Raw genomic sequence first — 23,112 nt, forward strand, 5'->3', positions numbered from 1 at the left:
GGCCAGGTATATTATCAACAGGCCCACTTGCACCCCTTGCCCCCACTTCACAAGGAGGGACTCTGCACCGTCTATCTGAGGCACAGTGGCCTCCCTTGGGCATAGGTTCTCCCTTATAATGACCGCTACCCCCCCGCCCCTACCCCGGGTCCTTGGCTGATGAAATGCTTGGAAACCTGGCGGGCACAGGTCAACAAGGAGAACACCCCCCTCTATGCCCAACCAGGTCTCGGTGATACCTGCCAGGTCCGCTCCCCCCTCATGAATAAGTTCTTGAATGAGGGGGGCCTTATTCACCACGGACCTGGCATTGCACAGCATCAGCTGGTGATCCCGGGCCTGAGGATCAGAGGTCCCTGGAGGTCGAGTAGAGCCCTGAGGATCGGAGCATCCACAAGCTTGTAAGCAGCGTGTGCGTGCTCCCAAAACCCGATGTGGTCCTCTGCTCCCGCCATATCTGCCCCTCCCACTGATCGTGCCTATCACACCACCCTCCGCCAGCTCCCCAGTCTCCTCCCTTACCACCCCGCGCCCCCCAGACAGGACTGGCCTTGGCCTCAGAGAGGACTCCCCAGGTTCCTCTCGGGCCAACCCCGAACCCCCTAAAAATTTGATAAAACACCCCTCTAAGAAGACCCGTAGTTTTTTTCTTCTTAGGTCCCTCAGTGCCGTCGCTGAGTGCTACCTCTCAGGGTTCCAAATCCCTTCATCGAGGCCAGCCCTTGGAATGGTATTGGGCCATGCCTGCGCGATGGGGGAGTCGCGCAGGGCCAGCAGTTCCCTCCTCGAATACAGTCCGTCGTATTGGAGGTCCATCAGCAAAGTAGGGGGAGGGGAGAAAGTCCTCGTGATGGCAATTTCAAATGGGGTAGGATGGGTTGAGGAACGATGGTAAGTTCCCAGGTCTTTCGGACCGCCGAGGTGTCACCGCGCTGGGCCACCAGGCCTCTGCCGCGCCGGACCGGTGAGCCACCGCCGCGTCGGGCCGCTGGTCGTCCTGGCCGCAGGTCTTCCTGGCCGTGTCAGGGCGCAGATCTTCCTGGCCATTAGGCCCCCAGGCCGGGCTTCATTAGGCCTCACTAGGCCAGTCCATGTCTGGGCCGCCCTCCGCAGCTCCGCCCTCCGCAGGCCGTCAAGTCACCGCCGCATCAGGCCGCCACATCAGGCCGCAGTACTTCCTGGCCACCAGGCCCCCAGGCCGGGCTTCACTAGGCCTCGCTAGGCCTCTCCGCGCCTGGGCCGCCCTCCGCAGTCCCGTAGCTCCGCCCACCTCCGATCGCCGAGCCATCGCTGCACCGGGCCGCTGCAACGGGCCACAGCTCTTCTAGGCCCCAGGCCTCACCAGGCCCCGCCAGGCCTCAGTTCTCCCCGGCCGCTAGGCCGCCAGGCATCGCCAGGCCTGGCTAGGCCCCTCCGCGCCTGGGCCGCCCTCCGCGGCATCGCAGCTCCACTCGCCGCCCCGCCCAGCCAAACCTGGCGGTCCTGCGGTCCGGCACCCGTCCTCCTCGCTCACCGACCCTCTCCTCTCATTCATTCCTGGCCGGCGAGCACCCCCCGGACCTTCTTTGACCCCCCATCTCCGCCGACAGACCGCCGCCGCTACGGAGCCGGAGCCGGTAGGTCCGCCATCACACGCATGCGCAAATATAATATTTTAGAGACTGAGTAGAATAGAATAGAATAGAATAGAATAGAATAGAATAGAATAGAATAGGAATGGAATAGGAATAGGAATAGGAATAGGAATAGGAATAGGAATAGGAATAGGAATAGGAATAGGAATAGGAATAGGAATAGGAATAGGAATAGGAATGGGATGGAATAAGAAATAAGAAAAGTATAGCAATGGAATAGGAATGGAATAAGAAATAAGAATGGAATAAGAAATAAGAAAATAATAGGAACAGAATAGGAATGGAATAAGAAATAAGAATGGAATAAGAAATTAGAATAGAATAGAATAGAATAGAATAGAATAGAATAGAATAGAATAGAATAGAATAGAATAGAATAGAGCTGGAAGGGACCTTGGAGGTCTTCTAGTCCAGTCCCCTGCTCAGGCAGGAGAACCTATATGATCTTAGACTGGACAGCCATTTGTCCGAAATGGTATAGGGTTTCCTGCCTAAGCAGGGGGTTGGACTAGATGACCTCCAAGGTCCCTTCCAACTTTACTATTATTATTATTATTAGACAAGTGACTGTCTAGTCCCTTCTTAAAAATCTCCAGTGATGGAGCGCCCACAATTTCTGGAGGCAAACTGTTAAAAGGACATTACAAGGATACACAAAAAATGTCTTTTAAGTGTTTATTCTAAGAATAAGGTCAAGGGCCACATAGCAGGACTCAAATGCTAAAATAATCAACTTTTAAATTGCAACCCAACCAGAAGCTAAGTTCTCCAGATGTTTGGGACTATAAGGACACCCACATATTTCTTTTCCCAGCCAGGGTTTGTTGTTCTCCATTTTTGTTTTTGTTGTTGTTTTTGGAGCAGCCATGTTGGTTTGTCTCATGACTGATGGCATCAATGATCAAAGCATACCTGTAAAACATGCATTTGAAAAGCACTAGTGCAGGAAAAAAAGGAAGGCAGAAAGGGAGGAGCCATTGAGTTCACCCAGTCCCAACCACTGCCTTAGTGTAGGAATCCAAATTTTATATATAGACTTTTCCCCAATATTTCATGGGAATCTTTCCTTCTCTGACTGAAATCCATGATTTCATGTCCAGCACTCTGGAATGGGAAAGAACAAGCCATCTTCTGAATGGCATTCTTCTTCAGAAATAAAACATATCCTGGTCTTCTAGTTTCTCTCTATAGGACTTCATGACTTATCTCCTCATGGTCCTTCTCTGAATCTATTCTCTGTTTGTTTGAATAGACTTTATAAAGTTTTCACCACAAAACTACAGCGTGTGCTTGAAACAATAAACTCTAACCAAAACCTGTGGTTTGAAATAAGCAGGGTGGTTTCAAATCTGATGTATCAGAAAGGAAATGTTCTTCAGAAAGTACGCACAATTGAAACTTTCTTTGTGGCATCTCTCTAGTGAAACCATCTGGTGAATAAGTAACAGAAATCTATTTGCAGAACTAGAACCATAAGATCAACTTCTTCTGAGATCAGCTTTCAAATGCTGGAGGACTTAAAATAAGGCATTTTTAAAAATCCAACTGTTCCATTTCACAGGATAAGTAATGAAACTTGATGGTGATCATTAGTGGCTTATCTTCATAATATTACCAAAGTGATATAAATCCTTTTTTTCCCATTTTTTGGAAATGTGAGTAGTTGAATGTCCCTAGATTGCTGAAGGGAAATAACATACATCACTAGGTCTTAAAATTCACCAAATGAAATGATTGTGAGTCCAAACATGGAAACCAGAATGAATTTAATTGAACAAATGAAAATATTCAGACCTATAAATTGAGAGATAGATAAAGCCATTCAATGTCCAGATATAAATCTATAGTTAACCATTGACCAACCTAATAGCATTCTATTATTGCTTCTTTTTACTAGAGCTTCTGGGAAATTGAAAGCTAAGATACAGATTTATTTTGTGTGCCAATTCTGCCCTTGTTTGGATTGGAAGGCCTTGCTAATACTCACTACCTGGGTGTTAGCAAGGCCTTCCAATCCAAGCAAGGGCACAATTGGCACACAAAATAAATCTATATTTTAGCTTTAAATTTCCCAGAAACCCTAGTTGGATTACGTTAATCAGTGGTGGGATTCAAGTATGTGAACAACCGGTTCTCTGTGTGGATGCCACTTCCAGAAGTCCATTCTGGGCCTGGGCAACAAAAAATTAGCTACCAGTTCTGCCAAAATGGTGCGAACCGGCTGAATCCCATCACTGACTTCAATGTACCCTACATGGGACTGTCCTTGAAGATCACACAGAAGTTACAATTGATCCAGTATGTGATTGTCTGCATAGTGTTGGGTGCTTGTAGCTTCAGCTTTTTTACACTTCTACACCAAGCTACACTGGTTTTCTTCTAGTGCAATTCAAAGTGCTGGTAATCTATGTGGCACATAGTTAGATTATTTATGGGACTCCCTGCGGATATTTTCCCATCCTAACAGATCACATAAAGTAGGCACTTCTCTTAAATGTTGCCATCTTGCAAGACCTAGGATATAACAAGTAATATTTTGCACTGAACAACACTTGTGTCAAGTGAAACTACTTTTCTTTTAACACTTTTGTTACATGTGCAATTATTCCATTCACTGTTGTTCTTCTGGTTTTAATGGCTTTAGAGATTAAAGAGGCTTAAACACAGATCTAAGCTCAATTACACTATAGTTGTATTTTGGTAAATATAATTGAAGTTCTCCTTCTCCTCCTCCTCCTCCTCCTCTCAGCAGGATAGGAGAGGTTGAGGGATAGATCTACAAGAACAATAACATGAGAAGTTCTTCTCTTCTACCATAGTAATATTAAAAGAGATTATGTTTCCTTCCTGGAAAAGCAGTTCTGACCAGAACCAACTAGGCAGGAACCAAGAAAAGAAGGGAATTTTCTGAAATGCAAATTGTTTTGTTCAACCTGCAGTATGTGAGAACATGCAAATGATCAACTGATTTCATCATTGTAAATAGGTCACCCTTACAACTTGAACCCAAGGCAAATACTGATCTGTTTCTCATCCTTCCCTCTGGTGCTTTGGTGAATAACCAGAGGGAAGGACGAGAAACAATGGTTGGAAACTGATCAAAGAGAGAGGCAACCAAGAATTAAGGAGAAACTTCCTGACAGTGAGGACAATTAACCAGTGGAACAGCTTGCCTCCAGAAATCATGGGCGCTCCATCAATGGAGATTATAATGAGGCTAGACAGTCACTTGTCTTAGATGGTATAGGTCAGGGGTCCCCAACCCCCAATCCGTGGACCAGTACCAGACCGCAGCATGCCAGCAACCAGTCCGCACAAACAAGGAAAGCCCCCATCCAAAGGATGCAGGCAGCACACAAAATCATGCCCCTTCCAGTCTGTAAAAAACCTCTCTCCACATAACTGGTCCCTGGTGCCCAAAAGGTTGGGGACCTCGGGTATAGGTTCTGCTGCTTAAGTGGGGGGCTTGGACTAGAAGACCTCTAAGGTCTCTTCCAGTTCTATTCTATTCTATTCTATTCTATTCTATTCTATTCTATTCTATTCTATTCTTATTTCTTATTTCTTATTTCTTATTTCTTATTTCTTATTTCTTATTTCTTATTCTATTCTATTCTATTCTATTCTATTCTATTCTATTCTATTCTATTCTATTCTATTCTATTCTATTCTATTCTAATGCTTCCAAATAGCTAACATGACCTTATAAAATATAGTTGGGTTCTAAGTCATGTGGTTTGAAAGCTTTACAAGGAAGAAGTGATGAAAAGAACCTGAGTTTCATGCACCACCCTTGAGTGAGCTTCTCATAACTTTCATTTCTCGTCTTCTCTTTCTATTGGCAATAGAAACTTGCTTCCTTCCATGGGTCAAAAGTCACTATTTTTAGTTCTGCCTCCAATGTTCTGTCTTGCACAGTGCAAGAGTGCCACCAAGAGAATTGAACCGAAACAGCAGCCCAACCCCCGATGAATGAAACCCATCAACAGTTTACTGAAACCAAGAACGGTAGAAAGAACTAAAATAATAAATATAGCCCAATAAGTAATTCTGATACTCACTGTGGTTTTTCATAAGTTATAAAAGAGTTTCTTTATTCCCCATTTCTTTTCTTAAGCTTTGGGTGCCATCAAGCGGTTAACATGCAATATTATATTAGTTCTTTTTTTCCACCAAATATAAGGACAGAGAATATGTGGCCCTCCAGATGTTGGTTAATTAAATATTCACTATTGTTAGTTGATTAGAACTATAATTCTTGGAGTGTTTTGGAAGACAACAGAACACCTAAAACTGTCTCTCCCTCTCCCTCCCTCCCTCCCTCCCTCCCTTCCTTCCTTCCTTCCTTCCTTCCTTCCTTCCTTCCTTTCTTCCTTCCTTCCTTCCTTCCTTCTTTCCTTCCTTCCTTCCTTCCTTCCTTCCTTCCTTCCTTCCTTCCTTCCTTCCTCTTTCTTTCTTTCTTTCTTTCTTTCTTTCTTTCTTTCTTTCTTTCTTTCTTTCTTTCTTTCTTTCTGGTTTTCCTTTCTGTCAATCTCAACTGCTTTTGTTTTACTTACTGCAATTATTTATCTTAAGAGAGGAAGCAAAATGTGTAGGAACAAGGAAACAGGATGGGTTAATGTTCTGTCATTTTTCAAAATGCCATAAAAATCCATACTTAAGAAGTCCAAGGTTTAACTGCAGTATGTCAGATTTCTCTACTTATATTAAATAATTCCTGGTTTTAGTTCCTTCATTGAGTCCAAACAACATAGAATTTGCACAAGTGACGATTCCCTTAAAAAAAAAAAAACATTATTGCACCGGACACGTTGACCATGTGATCTATCAATAGAAAGTCCATGTTCAGAGATGGCATTTTATTAAGTTCATTTATTTACATTGCCTTTTTTTACTTCTTTCAACCACAAGAGGTCCTCCCTGTACTTTACAGAACCACCAACATGTCTTGTTAAGGCATGCAATGTTTCTTGCTGCCTAGCAGAATACAAAAATTCTCATTAAGCCCTCAGAGAAATATTTCTTATTCTAGAAATAGCCTCTCCGCTCACTCGTTTCTTTCTTAATGGTTCCCATCTTAAGCCATGCCCATGTCAAGTTGTTATCACATTTTCCTTCAATGTTTTTCAAATGCTGCTATTATTATTATTATTATTATTATTATTATTATTATTATTATTATTATTAATCATCGCACAGTCAGCCAGATGTTCAGACTGGATTTGACATTTTTGTCTATTGAGGGACAATCGAGAGCATCCTGTCACACGGCATCACACTGGAAGCATCACTGCTTCAGACAGGAAGGCGGTGCAGAGACTGGTGAGGATGGCTGAAAATATCATTGGCAGTTCCCTCTCTTCCATCCAGGACATGGCACATAAGCGTTGCTTGAGCAGGGTCCACAAGATTGTCTGGGATGTTACACATCCTCTTCATGACCTGTTTTCCTTGTTACCTTCTGGGAGGAGGAGGCTTCGTGGTATCTGAAGCAGAACATCCAGATTCAGTCACAGTTTTGTTCCATACAGTATTAATCTTGTGAACTCTCAAACTTCCTTCTTCCATTATATATTCAAGACAGTGATTAATATTTATATGTTCCTTATATGTAGGGCTGTAGGTCTACACATATGTTGTATATAGTATGTTTAAATGTGTGTTATGTATGTGTACACTTTGAGAGCAAACAACTAAATTTCATTTTTAATGTGTGCCATTGTGCCCACAGTAAAAAATGACAATAAAGGTTATCATCATCATTATCATGGTTTGTTCAATTTCTATCCTGGATTTTCTCAACTGTCTCTATTTTTCCCACAATAGCACTTTAGTGAAGGATGTTGGACTGAGTGGGTTTTTGGCCTAAATGCATCTTAAAGAGTGCCACCAATAAGTTTTGGCTATGAATCTGGGATCCCATTCCAAATTCAACACCTGAATCACTATATTATACTGTGTGGAATATACAATATCAAAAAAATGAGAAGCAAACTTTTTTTAAAAATCATGAAAAAATAGATCTTATAAGAAAGCACAAATTTAATACACATGACCTGAAAATGATGATCCCTTTTTTGAGAAATCACTAAAGATCCAAATGTGGATCTTTAGCCTGGACATGGATATCCTAGTTTTGTTGCCCAAACACATAGATTTCAGGAAGAAATAGGCAGAGTATATACAGTCTGAATGGAATATCCTTCCATGTGACTGGAATGGAATGGAACATCCTTCCATTTGACTTTTGGAATTTCAAACCAATGTATTAAATTCTCTTCACTTCACCTTCCATTGGTCCACTGTAAAAGGAAGAAACCTTCAGAAAATGGCTCTAGAAATAGATATTTCTCAAAGACAGTGTTTAATGATACATTACTCTGGGCAAATGATTTAGAAAAAGAGTACAATGGTGCCAATGAACATAGCATATATTGGAGAGAGAGTGAGACAATATTTATTTATTTATTTATTTATTTTATTATGTGACGTTACATTACATTACTAAGGTTACCCAACTCCTTAATAACTCTTAGAAATACACAATACTGAAAATATTTTAAAACAAAATAGCAAATATAAATTGTTCATCAGTCCAAAACGTGGAAACACAACCCTATTTGGGACTAACAAAATATCGGGGGCCAATAGAGTCCAAATATCTCCAGGAAAGGAGGTGTTTCTAAGATTGAACCTCAGTCTGTTCCTCCCCATTTAGACTTCCGGTGAAGATGGGCAAGTGATGACAAGCCCAGGGAGGGGTCTTCTGAAGGGGTTTTCTCTAAATTGTTGATTTTTCAACTTACCAACAAAAAGAGCTGGCATTCCTTTAGTTTATATGACTCTCCTGGGTTAGGGAGAGTCCTAAATCATCCCAGAAGATGCCCCATTCAGCAGTGGTCTGCAAGTAACTTCAAGAGTTGTGCTTCAGAATAGCTTATGAGCCGTACAGCTGGGGGCAGGGGGCTGGACAGCAATCACTTTATTGTTAAAAAAAACAATTGTTTTGGAATTCATTTTTCAAGCAAACTGAGAAATAAAGGAAAAGGTTTCCCCTGTTCAGTCATGTCCGATTCTAGAGGGCAGTGCTCATCTCTGATTCTTAGTCAAGGGAGACAGCATTGTCCAAAGACATTTCTGTGACTAAAAGACTATACACCAAGGCACATAATTATATGCCGAAAGATGATCTCACTCAATTGCCTCTTGTAGATGTTAAGCACCAACTGAAACTATCCATATAAAAAGGAGAGGTATATGTGAAACAGCATGCCCAATCCGTACGCTCTAATGCAGTGGTTCTCAACCTTTTTAATGCCGTGACCCCAACCGGTCGTAAGTCGAGGACTAAACAGGTCATAAGTCGAGGACTACCCAACTGGTCGTAAGTCGAGGACTTTCCCTGCCCGGGAGCGCCGCACATGCATGGTTCCGCCCCCTGCGCCGGCCGAGGCATAGCTGGCAAGCGGCAGAGATGGAGCAGGCCGACCACCAGCTGGCCCAGCCCAAGGGAGGTAAGGCACCCGCCGGAAAAGGGGGAAAAATGGCGGACAAAAAAAATGGCAGACAGCCTTGCTTGGTGACCCCCATGAAATGGTTGATTGACCCCAAATGGGGTCCCAACCCATAGGTTGAGAACCACTGCTCTAATGCCTTTAGACAGTCCAGATGGATACCAAGATTAACAATACTGAAAGTTGACTAAGAAGGTCAAGGATGCTTGCACCATGCCTTCCCAACTTTAACACTGACAAACATCTTTGATACAGCCTCAGTTTTATGTCCTGCTCTGAAACTCAACTGATCACAAGTAACTAATTTTATCTTATAGAGTATTTGCAGATGCTTCTCAACGAAGTTTTCATCAAACTGAAAAAAAAATGTTGCTTTCCACTTGAACGTTACTCTCTTTTCCTTCTTTGCTAAAGTAGGCAATGTGAAATAACTCAACAATCTTCACTGATATCTTTGGCAGTCCCCAACCTGAAGGAAAACACACATGGAAGAGTCCTTCAAAAGGCAGAGAAAGTTTATATTTCATATACAAGAAATCTATTGCAAAAATGGGATCCCTCCCACTTCTTTTAAATGAGGGTTAGGGTTGGCAATAATTAGAGATTTCGGAGACCTGCAACCATTTTTTCTACCATTTTCGATACAGAATCTTTCACTTCATTGTTCCTAATGCTGTAGATGAAAGGATTGAGCACAGGGGTGATGAAAGTGTACAGTACGGCAATAGACTTCATCACACCAAAGGAAGATTTTTTGACAGTCGGTCTTAAGTAGACAAAAAAGACTGACCCATACAAAAGGCTGACCACAACCAAATGTGAAGCACATGTTGAAAAGGCCCTCTGCTGCCTGGAGGTTGAAGGCAGTCGAAGAACAGTGTACAGGATGAAGAGATAAGAAATGAGGGTAAAAACCAGGGAGGACGCAATCACAGCCACAGCAACAAGGAAGCCAAGGGCTTCAATGAGACGTGTGTCTCCTCCGGCAATCTTCAGCACGGGTCCAACATCACAATAGAAGTGATTGATAATGTTGGAAGTGCAGTAGGGCAAGTTTGCAATCATCACTACCTGGCAAATTATGGAGAAAAATCCTCCAAACCAGGCTGATATTGACAGTTTAAGGCAAACTCTAGAGGTCATGATGATGGTGTATCTCAAAGGATAGCAAATGGCTACATATCGATCCAAGGATATCAAAGTGATGATAAAAAATTCAGTGACTCCAAAAAGGAAATAGAAGCACAGTTGTATTACACAGCAAGAAAAACAGATGGAATTATTAGCTGAGAGATAATTAAGCAACAGTTTGGGTATAAAGACTGTGGTGTATCCAATGTCTTTGATAGAAAGGTTGCTAAGGAAGAAATACATGGGTTTTTGGAGATGGTGATCTGTGATTACTATCATAACGATGAGCCCATTGCCCATCACACTCAGGATGTAGAGCAGAAAGATGCTGGCATACATCACACTTTCCAGTCCCAAAACACTTGGCAATCCAACAAGAATAAATTCAGTGGCTCTTGTGCAATTGGTCAAATTCATCTTCACCCTGTGTGGAATCTTCGTGCGGTCAAGATTTCTGAAGACCTTTTTCAGAAACAACTATTGCAAGAGACAGAACAGAAGACTTGATTTTAAAATCAAACTAACAAAAGTTGTCTGTAGATATAGTAGCTGAATAAGACATTCAATATACACATTTGGATTTTTGTTATTTTAACAACCCTGTAATCTTTTGCATCGGGGTAGAGTTGGGGTGACTGAACAGAGCTTAAATGTTTACTGGATGGAGGCCCTTCCTGATGCCTCTGTGGAATTCATAGCAGACAATAACTCATTGTGCCCAGAGAGAGAGAGAAAAGGAAAAAAGGGGAAACAGATTGCAGCAACCCAGAACAGCAGAAAAGGGAACAAAATGTGTGGGTATCCAACAAAATGGATACCCACACAACTTCATCAAAAAGTACCTAACCACTCAACCCAATAGAGCATAACCAACACAAACCCTGAAAAGAATTACACTGCCATACATCAAAAATATCCCAGAAACTGCAAATAGATGACTACAACCACATGGAATCCGCACAGCACATAAGACAACTAAAGCCCTTCAAAATATCCTAAGTAAACCAAAAGACCCAGCAACAGGAGTCATCTACAACATACAATGTAAGAACTGCGACAACCACTATGTAGGACAAACAGGCAGAAGACTGGCAGAACGCATCCATGAACATCAACTGGCAGTCAAAAGGCATGATGAAAATTCTTTAGTTTCACAACATATAAGCAGATTTAACCATAGTTTCAATTGGGAAAATGTGATAATCCTAGACCAGGCCAAATCCAAAAATGCTAGGGAATTTCTAGAAGCCTAACACTCTGACAAATCAGCCACCAGTAGATACATACATGTCAACAACATCTATAGACTATGCAAAAGAGACAATCAACCAGCCCCAAAGAGAAAAAAAGACTCCAGCACCTCCCCATCTGTAATCAGCACTCAGATCAGCATAGATTAACTCCAAGGTCACCTTCAGACCGACAATCAAGTAAACAATAACCCAATTAAAATGGCCAAAGAGCCATTAGTAAACAACCCAACTAAAGAATTCCTAAGACCGTCCCCACCCACATAGACAGGCAAGACACCAGAATATACACCCACCAGCAAACAGCACTCCTTACTAGCACTGATGATGTTACCTCGTTAGGGTAATGAAAAGTCTGCAAGAAAACAAGCAAGCTCAGAGAGCACCAAGGTCCTATCAGAGAAATATCTGCCACTACCTAGGATTGAACTCACATTTGAATACCAGTTATGATTTCAAAATGACCATCAAGGGAATGTCACAACTTCTTGAGAAATATTTGCTTTCATATTTCATCAGCATCTAGCAGATTGCATCACATAAAGTTTAATTACTGATTCTCTACAGAAGCTTGGAATACAATCTCTAAGGATATCTACTTTAATTTCCCATGAGAATCCATGCTCTATAACTAGAATATACTCAAGGGTGATATGCTTTGGGTGAATCTTCAAATGCCACCCCAAGACAGGAGGCACACTAACCAACACAAACTCCTAATTTATTTTATAGTCAGCATAATTCCTATTTTTCTTCAACTGCAGAAAGCAAAAAAGTAAAACCTTCACTGATGCAATGCTTCATTTTCTACAGAAGGTTCAGATATCATTTCTAGAAATATCTGTTAGTTCCCATAAGCAGTGGTGAGATTCAGCCGGTCCACATCAGTTCTATAGAACCGGTAGCTAATTTTTTGTTGACTTTGGTGAACTGGCTGATGCCCTAGCCCAGTGGTGGCGAACCTATGGCATGTGTGCCAGAGGCAGCACTCAGAGCCCTCTCTGTGGGCACACGTGCCATCACTCCAGCCCACCTCCCACCGCGGCCTCCTCCTCACTAGCAACCCCCTGTAGAAGAGTCGCCCCCGAGCACAACCCATGCAGAGTAGTGCAGCCAAGGACATGGCAGCCAGGACAAGACTCCATCCTCATGCCCTGTCGCATACAGTTGATGCTGCAGGGTGCGGGCAGAGGGCGTGGCTGCCATGGCACTGCTGGGCCACCTGGATGATTTGCAGCAGGCCGTGGAGGCGGTGGGTGGCCCTGCGGGCAGGTGAGGGATGGGCTGAGTGGGGGCAGAGTGGGCGGGGCAAGGGTAGAGCAGGCTGGGGCGGGTGGGGCGGTTTTGGGGCACTTGGTCTCTAAAAGGTTTGCCATCACTGCCCTAGCCCTTTTTTGCAAGTCCCAGAACAGACCACCGGAAATGCATGGATGCCACTTCCGGAAGTCCATTCTGAGATGGGGAGGCCTCCCAGGCCCAGAATGGCCCACCGGAAGTGTGTGAACACCACTTCTGGAAGTCTGTTCTGAGCCAGGGAAGGCCTCCCAGGCCCGGAACGGCCCCCTGGAACTGCATGGACAGCACTTCCGGAAGTCTTTTCTGAGTTGGGGAGGACTCCCAGGAGCAGAACAGTCCACTTGAAATGCATCCATGCACTTCCGGTGGGCCATTCTGCTCCTGGGAGTCCTCCCTGGCTCGGAACAGACTTCCCGAAGTGGCACTCACACAGAGAACCGGTTATTCAGGTATTTGAATCCCACCACTGCCAGTAATCTTATATATACATAGACTATGCCCAGAACAGATAAATTGGAATCAACATGAATCACATCTGGTTTTATCTGGACCAAATTCTAAGGGCCATTCCCAGATATAGAGTCTTGTATATATTATTAAGTCTTCCAAGACTCTTTGAAGACACTATGAAACAGTGAAGGAACAGATTGGAGATGATATCCAATGATGATTTTTCCCCATTTCCCTTTTTCTCCCATTCATTTTTCCATGGAATTCAAAGTTAAGATTTTCAGCATAGTGTTCTGGATCTGCAGATTTGATATCCCCTTCACTTTTGGTGGGGCAGTGGCAGGAACATTTAGGTAATCAGAAGCTTTACAGATTAGTGTTTTCCAAACATGGCAATGTTATGATATGTGGACCTCAACTCCCAGAATTCCCTAGGCAGTAAAGTTGGTCATCATGCCCTGTGCCTTATGATATCATCATCCAATGATGTGCACTACATAATTGTGTCATAAGATGTATGAGATAATGATGAATTCAGTATTGTACCCCTAATCCCCATCATCTCATAGACAAATATAATCATATGGTTCGAAAGATCTTCTAGTCCAACTCCCTCCCCAAGGCAGGAGACCTTATACCATCTGGACAAATTGTTGTCCAATGTTTTCTTGAAAACCCCCAGTGATGGATGTCTAGGGAGATTCTCAAGGGTGCTTTTTCAGGAGGCAACTGGACTTTCTTGTTTTTCTTTGAAAATGTTTCGCTTCTCATCCAAGAAGCTTCTTCATCTCTGTCTGGATAGTGGGAAATGGAAGTCTGTCTAAGCTATAGGGCAGAAAACTTGCCTTTTTGTCATTTGTGTTGTTGTGTTGCATTAATTGTGCCTTCCATTCCCCATTATCCAGTCAGAGCTGAAGAACTTCTTGGATGAGAAGTGAAAAATCTTCAATGAAAAACAAGAAAGTCCAGTTGCCTCTTGAAAAAGCACCTTTGGGACTCCAGTGGTGGAACACCCCAAACTCTGGAAGGGAAGGTGTTCCATTGATTAATCTTTCACACTGTCCAGAAATTTCTCCTTAGTTCCAGGTTGGACTTCTCTTTGATTACGTTCCACCTATTGCTTCTTGTGCTATGTTCAAGTGCTTTGAAGAATAGGTCAACCCCCTCTTCTCTGTGTGAGCCATTCAAGTACTGGAAAAGAGTTATCATGTTACCCTAAAACTTGTCTTCATTAGGCTAGATGTACCTAGTTCCCTTAACCATTCATCATATAATTTAGATTTCAGACCCCTTATCATCTGTTATTTCTTCCTATCAGAGTGATATGCCTCCTATATTTCACCAGAAGCAGTGCTCTCTGTATAGGATATGACTGACTCATGGTCACCTGTGAGTTTCCAGGACTAAGACCAACTTGGACCCATGTCTCTTATTTCCTGGTCCAATATGGCAACCAATGTACCACACTGCTTTAGGGTACAGAACTTCCAAGTATTTCAAGTGAAGGAAAATGCTTAGAAAACAAACTTTATTGGAAACAGATCTTGATTCAAAGTCAACTCATTATAGTAGCTGTAATGATCCAACTGGTATGGAATCACCTACCCACCCTGAATCTTTATCCTGGATTGCCTAGAGATAGAGAAGAAACAAATTTGGCCTCCATTTGAGTGGTTACATACATAATGTTTTATCTTTCAACCAAGAGGTTTAACAAGTTTCCTATTCATCCCTCATTGCCCATATTAAAAGCAAGGAATTTTCAACAAGTGTTTTATAAAAGTATATATCTATTATATAAATAAAAAATGAATTAAAAATAAAATATATCTAATATATATAATTTTTGACAACATAATTAAACAAATTATATATCAAACAAATGCACAAAGGATACCTTTAGGAAAAGTTTTACTTCATTATTTGAAAAGCTGTTCTCCAATACAGAAAACAAGATATCGCACAGCTGAGATGATCCGATCTCTAATGCAAAACTTTATTGAGCACATCATTTTAGCACAGGTGAAAGGAAAACCAGCTCTAGTTATTTTGCACCTAGTTTGCTATATTAAAGGTATAAAAGTCTATCTCCCCTATTTGTGCAAGGCACATTATCCAATTATAATTCAAATAACTATTATGAGAGAATGTCTTTCGTTCTCAATAAACGATCTTGAACGTCATTGGTTCTCATGGACTGGCCTCTCAATATCAGAAGTCTACATTCCATTATCCCCTCCCCCGAGTTCATAGGCAAGCTAAGAAGCAATAATGGCTGAAACAGCATAAGTATTCTTCGAGGCTTGACAGGTACCTAATTTTATTTTATACAGTACACAGAGATGCTTCTCAACAAAGAGGGGAAAAAAACATGTTGCCTTCCACTTGAATGTTACCCAGTTTTACCTCTTTGTTATGGTATGCAATGTGAAATATCCTATGAATCTTTGATGATGTCTTTGAACACTCCCCAGCTTGAAGGAACACACATATACAGTAGAGCAGTCCTTAAAAGACAGATTAGGTTGACATTTGATGTAGAAGAAATATCTTGGAAAATAGAATCACTTCCCATTTACTTTAATATATGGTTAGGGTCAGTGGTGGGATTCAAATATGTGAACAACTGGTTCTCTGTCTGGATGCCACTTCTGGAAGACCATTCTGGGCCTGGGAAACAAAACAAATAGCTACCACTTCTGCCAAACTGGTGCGAACAGGCTGAATCCCATCACTGGTTAGGGTTGAAGATACTTAGACATGTCTGAGACCAGTAATCTTTCTCCCAATTATTCTGTGTACAGAATCTTTCACATCATTGTTCCTAATGGTGTAGATGAAAGGATTGAGCACAGGGGTGATGAAAGTATACAGTATGGAGACATATTTTGTCATGCTAAAGGAAGAGTTCTTGATAGTCGGTCTTAAATAGACAAAAAAGACTGACCCGTACAACAGGCTGACCACAACCAGATGTGAAGCACATGTTGAGAAGGCCCTTTGCTGTCTGGAGGTTGAAGGCATTCGAAGAATGGTCCAGATGATGAAGAGGTAAGAAACGAGGGTGAAAACCAGGGAAGACACAACCACAACCACAGCAACAAGGAAGCCAAGGGCTTCAATGAGATGTGTATCTCCCCCTGCAATCCTCAACACAGGTCCAACATCACAATAGAAATGATTAATAATGTTGGAAGTACAAAAGGGTAGGTTTACTGTGATTAGTTGCTGATAAAAAATGGAGAAAAAACCTCCACACCAGGCTCCTATTGCCAATTTAAGGCAAACCCCTGAAGTCATGATAATGGTGTATCTGAAAGGATAGCAAATGGCTAAGTATCTATCCAAGGATATCAAAGTGATGATAAAAAATTCAGTGACCCCAAAAAGAAAATAGAAATACATCTGTATTATACAGCAAAAGAAACAGATGGAATTGTTAGCAGAGAGATAATTGAGCAACAGTTTAGGTATAAAGGTTGTGGTGTGTCCAATGTCTTTGAAAGAAAGGTTGCTAAGGAAGAAATACATGGGTTTCTGAAGACGATGATCCTTGATTACTATCGTAATGATGAGCCCATTGCCCATCAAACTTAGGATGTAGAGCAGAAAGATGCTGGCATACATCACATTTTCCATTCCCCAAACACGTGGCAATCCAACAAGAATAAATTCAGTTATTTTTGTGCAGTTGGTCAAATTCATGTTCTTCTCCTGCTACAAAAAGAGAAAACATGGAATCTTCACTGAATCAAGATTCAGCTACGTTTCTCAAGATCTTTTCCATAAACTGATATTGTGATACAAGACTTGATATTTATATCAAGATAACAAAGGTTATGTGGAATTATGCTCGCTGAATAAGACACTTGCATGTACATATTTGAATATCAGTTATGATATCTCAAGGTCCATCACTGGACTCTCATGAATGCACAATGAAAAAAAAAACCACTATTAGTAACCATTAGTAACCACTATTAGCCATTAGTTTCATGTGTGAAATTTTTAAATTCTTAAAAAATATAATGACATTTTTGGAAGATAGAGAGTACATGTGAAATAATTTGATAAAAATAGAACTTGATAGAAGAGAATATATGTAGCTCAGGGCTGAACTGTGGGGTCCTTGCTATTTTCTGAGCAGGGAGATTTTCTTTCAGATGTTTCGTTACTAAATTGGATAACATCATCAGTGCACTTATGATGTTAGTTTGGTAAATAAACATCTGGAAAAACATTACCAAGCTCTGAGAGAACCAAAGACCCTACAAATTAGAAATTGGAAACTTTGCTCTTATGGAATTAAAAAGTCCCATACTTCTGTGCAGGAACTGTCTTTACATTATTAGTTATCTAAGGAAAGTCTAGTAAAATACTGAAAAATAAAACATAGGTTGTGATAGAAATATAAAATTTATAAAGGGCTCAAAAAATACAATAGCCATGATGATGCTCTCTCTGTGTGGAGGTGGATTTGAATATATGCTAGGAAATCATGGGGGTTTTTTTGCAGTTCCTAATGCACATGGCATGATTTTGGTGTCCTCATAATTATGAGCAACTATGCTATCTTGGGAATTCTGTTCCAAGTGTTCATTCTAAAAAAGATGGACCTAAAGAGCTCTTCATCCTTACCTTGACTTGCTCTTCCTTCATTACCACCTTCTTTTCATCAAATACATTTCACTCCACCTCAGTATCCATTCATCAAGACAGTATTTTGAAGAAACATAGAAAATAATTCATCATATCTTGGGACCAGGGGAAATGGTAGACTTCATGAAAAATATTCCCCTTAACATTTAAAGAACATCTAGAAGATCGCATCATAAAAAGTTTATTTTCTTCTTCTTTACAGTAGCTTGGAATACAGTCTCCAAGGATATTTGCCTTTAATTTCCCATGAGCATTTGAACACTATAGCTAGAATATACTTGAGGCTGATAACTTTTGGATAAAACTTAAAGTGCATCCCAAGATAGGAGTCCTCTGGAGGTCCTCTGGAGGCAAATCAACAAGGATAAACTATGAAACTCTTTTATGGTTGGCCTAGTTCCTATTCCTCTTCAACTGCAGAAATTGAAAGTGTAAAACCTTTAATAATGTAGTGCTCCAGTTTCTACAGAAGTTTGAGGTACCATTTCTAGAGATATGAATTGTCTCTCAATTCACATAAATATCCATAGATCAGGGCTTTCCAACCTTTTCACCCATTGTACCACTTTTAGGATATGGCAATATCTGAGTACCACCAGTTGCCTAGCAAGGTGTCAAAAACTTGATGACCCCCCCCCCAAAAAGGAAAAAAGTAATAAAGTACAGGTAGTCCTCGACTTACAACAGTTCGCTTAGTGACTGTTCAAAGTTACAATAGCACTGAAAAAGTGCCCCCCCCCCCAAGCCACAGCCAAGCAAGACACCTGCCTGCCCACCCGGCTGCATTCTTCCTCCTGTCCGAGGTTTTCATTGTTGTGAGCATTTCTGTTGAGGATTGGCAGTGGGAATGGGGTTGGGGGGATGTTTGGTTTTTATTCCCCCCATCTGCTGGGTGGTTGCAGCAGATTTTGGTTACTTCACATGACCCTGGGACACTGTGACCAGGGCTTTTTTTCAGCCGGAACGCGGCGGAACCGCGTTCCGGCACCTTTTTCCGGGCCGGCCGCATCGGAAATAGCCCCTCCCACACCGGAAATAGCCCCTCCCAAATTTTACTTGCATTCCTGTTCTCTAAAGGGGCGGTCCTAGGGTTTGATGAGGGCGTGGCCAGGTTTGAGTTCCGCCACCTTTTCTCCGAGAAAAAAAGCCCTGACTGTGACCATCATAAATATGAATCAGTTGCCAAGCATCTGAATGTAAATCACAAGACCCTGGAGAGGCTGCAACATTCCAGCTGATCGGTGCTTCTTCTGGGCTCAATGGAAGTGCCAGGATCAGCGCCGAGCTCCAGCTGGAGCCTGGCACTGATTCTGGCACTTCCACTGAGCCCTGACAGCTTTGCAGCTCCAACCATCTCTCGCTCAGGCTTGTGCGGTGCTGCCACCGGTTCAGCTCATTCCCCTCCCCTGCTACCACTTTTCTAGGATGGTCGCGTACCACCTGCCAGGTGCCAATGTACCACAGGTGGTACCTGTACCACTGGTTGAAAAGCCCTGCCATAGATTATGCCCAGAATACAGAAATATCTCATAGAAATATGAGATACTTAAGTTTGGATTTTTTGTACCAAAATGGGATAGGAGGTGGAATGAAATGAACCAATTGTCTCCTTCCAATTCTGGGATTTTATGATGATATAATTCCGTGTGGCAGTAGAATAGTGCCTAAGAGTAGAGGTCATAAAATGTCAGATCTAGGATAGGCCAAGTAAGCCAGTTCAGATTGTCAATAAAATGTAAGCATACTTAGAAATGAAAATGTTACACCATCCAAGGATCATTTTTAGGATTCAAGATTCACACTTTGACTCTGCTGCAGGACTTTTTTTTTCCTTCCTCACTCCTACTATCTTCTGGGTCCCAATTGTTCTCCTCATAGAAAGAAGTTCATGCATTTATAACATTTGGAAAGCTCTGTAGACATGCTCGCCTATGTGTAAATGATACTCCTCAGGGAACAAGGACAAATATGTTGAGAGTCATTTTCTTCTTGATTTTACAAATTTTATTAATTTTTCAAATAAACATATGGACAAATAATACAAATATGGTGCATTTCATTAGAAAAACAAACACATAAAAAAGCCTACTCAGTAAGTATTCAGAAATAACCAGCGGTCCCCCCCCCCTGCATCCACACGCCCTCAACCTTCCTACCTACTTCCCTCTTCCTTCCTCCCCCTCTTAACCACGACCTCTCCTCTTTCCTCCTTTCCAACTATCCTACACATCCCATCACCTTCTTTTCCACCACCTCGGATGCAGTTTAGGGATACTAGCCAATCATCTCCTCTTCTTAAAGACAAACATTTACGTTATATTTATAAATACACCAAATTTTATATAATTCTACCCCTTCATCCCCGAGAGTCATTTTCTTCTTGTCAGATAGATAACCCTCCAATATTTCCCCAGAAGAAGTGCTCTCTGTATGGGATGGGACTGACCCAAGGTCACCTGTGAGCTTCCAGGACTAAGAGAGACTTGAACCCATGCCCCTCCTTTCCTAGCCCAATATGTCGACCAATGTACCACACTGTTTTAGGGTATAAAATTTCCAAGTATTGCAATTCAAAGAAAAGAGCTAGAAAACAAACTTTATTTGAAACACATTACAATATAAACTCAATTCATTGTGATAACCTTAATGATCCAACTGGGATGTAATACCCCCCACCAAATCTTATCCTTGATTACCTAGAGATGGAGAAGAAACCAATTTGGCCTCCATCTGAATGTTTATGAACATTGTTATTATTAGAGTATGACGCTATTACAGTAGCCAGGAGACTACAATGCTATTGCAAAGTAGTTGTTTGGCTGCCAGTTTACTAGCGCTCTCATTGTACATGCTTGCACACTTTCCAAGGAAGGTGAGCTAATATTGCACCAAAAAGAAAGAGGAGCGACTTTTCCTGCAGCATCACCCAAGGCCCTCTCTCTGCACCAGAGCTGCCTCACAAACAGGCCTCACAACCAGGAAGGTTCAGAGCTAGCTAGAATTCCAACTGCCTGCATGAAGCACCGGCTCATCTCCCCACTGAAGTAGTACCCATTTATCTGCTCTCATAGAACATGCTTTCGAATTGCTAAGTGACAGAAGCTGAGGCAAATGATAGGAGTTCACCCCACCATGCAGTGCTAGGGCTCAAACCACCGAAGCAGAGACGATTAAGCCACTGAACCACCGCACCTCTTTTTCAAGCAATATGTTTATCAAAACTTACCTATTCATTCCTCATTGCCCCTATTAAAAACAAGAAAATTTCAACAAGTGTTTTACAAAGGTGCATATCTATTGTATGAACATCAGGATTATCGAACCATTGGATCCCAGCTTGGACACTTAAAAGAGTCTCACCTTTATTTCTTCATTTGAAACTCAATTGATCATGGATACCTTATTGTACTTTATACAATAATTTCAGATGCTTCTGAAAAAAGCATCTATCAAAAAGAAAAGAACAGATTGCCCTCCATCTGAATGTTATTCACTGCTTCCCTTTTTGTTAATTCAGGCAAGTCTGACATATCTCAACAATCTTGATTGATGGTGAGGCAGTGGTTCGAATGCAGTACTGCAGGTTGCTTCTGCTGATTGCCAGCTGCCAGCAGTTTGGCAGTTTGATTCTCATCGGCTCAAGGTTGACTCAGCCTTCCATCCTTCTGAGATCGGTAAAATGAGGACCCAGATTGTTGGGAGCAATATGCTGACTCTGTAAACTGCTTAGAGAGGTCTGTAAAGCACTGTGAAGCAGTATATAAGTCTAAGTCCTATTGCTATTGCTATTTCTGGCACACCCCATCCAGGAGAAACACACATATACAGGAGTTCTTCAAAAGACAAATTACCTTACATTTCATTTTCTGTTTGCAAATGGAATGACTTTCCATTTCTTTTGACATAGGGATGGCTTGGAGATACTTCAGAAACCTGGAACTTTTCTTCTTAGCATTCTGCGTACAGAATCCTGTACTTCATTGTTCCTAATAGTGTAGATGAAAGAATTGAGCACGGGGGTGATCATAGTATACAATATGGAGACAGACTTCATCTTACTGAAGGAAGAGTTTTTAACAGTAGGTCTTAAGTAGACGAAAAAGACTGATCCATACAGAATGCTGACCACAACCAGATGTGAAGCACATGTAGAAAAGGCCTTCTGCTGCCTTGAGGTTGAAGGCATTTGGAGAATAGTGCAGAGGATAAAGAAGTAAGAAATGAGGGTAAAAAGCAGGGAGGACATAATCAAGACCACAACAAGAAGGAAGACAAGGACTTCAATAAGATGTGAATCTCCTCCTGCAATCTTCAACACAGGTCCAACGTCACAAAAGAAATGATTGATAATGTTGGAAGAGCAGTAGGGCAAGTTTGCAGTCATCACTACCTGACAAATTATGGAGAAAAATCCACCAAACCAGGCTGATATTGACAGTTTAAGGCAGATCCCCGAAGTCATGATAGTGGAGTGTCTCAATGGATGGCAAATGGCTAAATATCTATCCAAGGATATCAATGTGATAATGAAAAATTCAGTGACTCCAAAAAGGAAATAGAAGCAAAATTGTATTAAACAGCAATAAAAACAGATGGAGTTATTAGCAGAAAGATAATTGAACAACAGTTTAGGCATAAAGGTGGTAGTGTGTCCAATGTCTTTGAAAGAAAGGTTGCTAAGGAAGAAATACATGGGTTTCTGCAGATGGTGGTCGAGAATTACCATCATAATGATGAGCCCATTGCCCAATAGACACAGGATGTAGAGCAGAAAGACACTTGCATACATCATCCTTTCCATTCCCCAAACATGTGGCAACCCAACAAGAATAAATTCAGTTGTTCTTGTGCAGTTGGTCAAATTCATCTTCCCCTTCTGTTACAAAAAGAGAAAATATGGAATCTTCATTGACTCAAGATTTAGACAAATTTGTAAAGTCCTTTTTCAGAAATTAGTATTATGAGCTCAACAGGGAGACCACAAGAGTTAATTTTCACATCAAAGAAACAAAGGTTATGTATAACTATTATATAGTAGCTGCAATTAAATAAACATATTTATTTATTTAAAGGCCCATAACTGAAATCCCAAAATACATGAGGCCATAACCAAAGGAATACTATTTGAAAATAATGTCATCTGTGAAATTTGTCACTATTGAAAATTTATCATTTGGG

General features: G+C 41.5%; 3 protein-coding genes across 3 annotated transcripts; all 3 read right to left on the reverse strand.

Annotated features, from left to right (window-relative positions):
* Nucleotides 1-9,745: 9,745 nt before the first annotated feature.
* LOC107291796 (olfactory receptor 6X1-like) lies at nt 9,746-10,696 on the reverse strand. The gene has a single exon (XM_015820828.1). It carries the CDS (start codon nt 10,694-10,696, stop codon nt 9,746-9,748), a length of 951 nt encoding a protein of 316 aa, XP_015676314.1.
* Nucleotides 10,697-13,523: 2,827 nt separating this feature from the next.
* On the reverse strand, nt 13,524-17,934 carry LOC107291797 (olfactory receptor 6X1-like). Its single transcript, XM_015820829.2, has 3 exons — nt 17,914-17,934; nt 16,078-16,992; nt 13,524-13,574 (listed from the first exon to the last, which is right to left on the reverse strand). Exons 1-3 carry the CDS (start codon nt 17,932-17,934, stop codon nt 13,524-13,526), a joined length of 987 nt encoding a protein of 328 aa, XP_015676315.2.
* A 3,925-nt stretch (nt 17,935-21,859) lies between these two features.
* On the reverse strand, nt 21,860-22,801 carry LOC107291798 (olfactory receptor 6X1-like). The gene has a single exon (XM_015820830.1). The coding sequence runs from the start codon at nt 22,799-22,801 to the stop codon at nt 21,860-21,862; it is 942 nt and encodes a 313-aa protein (XP_015676316.1).
* Nucleotides 22,802-23,112: the final 311 nt, after the last annotated feature.

This window comes from Protobothrops mucrosquamatus, unplaced genomic scaffold (assembly GCF_001527695.2).
Source record: "Protobothrops mucrosquamatus isolate PMUCROS unplaced genomic scaffold, P.Mucros_1.0 scaffold1188, whole genome shotgun sequence".
NCBI lineage: Eukaryota > Metazoa > Chordata > Lepidosauria > Squamata > Viperidae > Protobothrops > Protobothrops mucrosquamatus.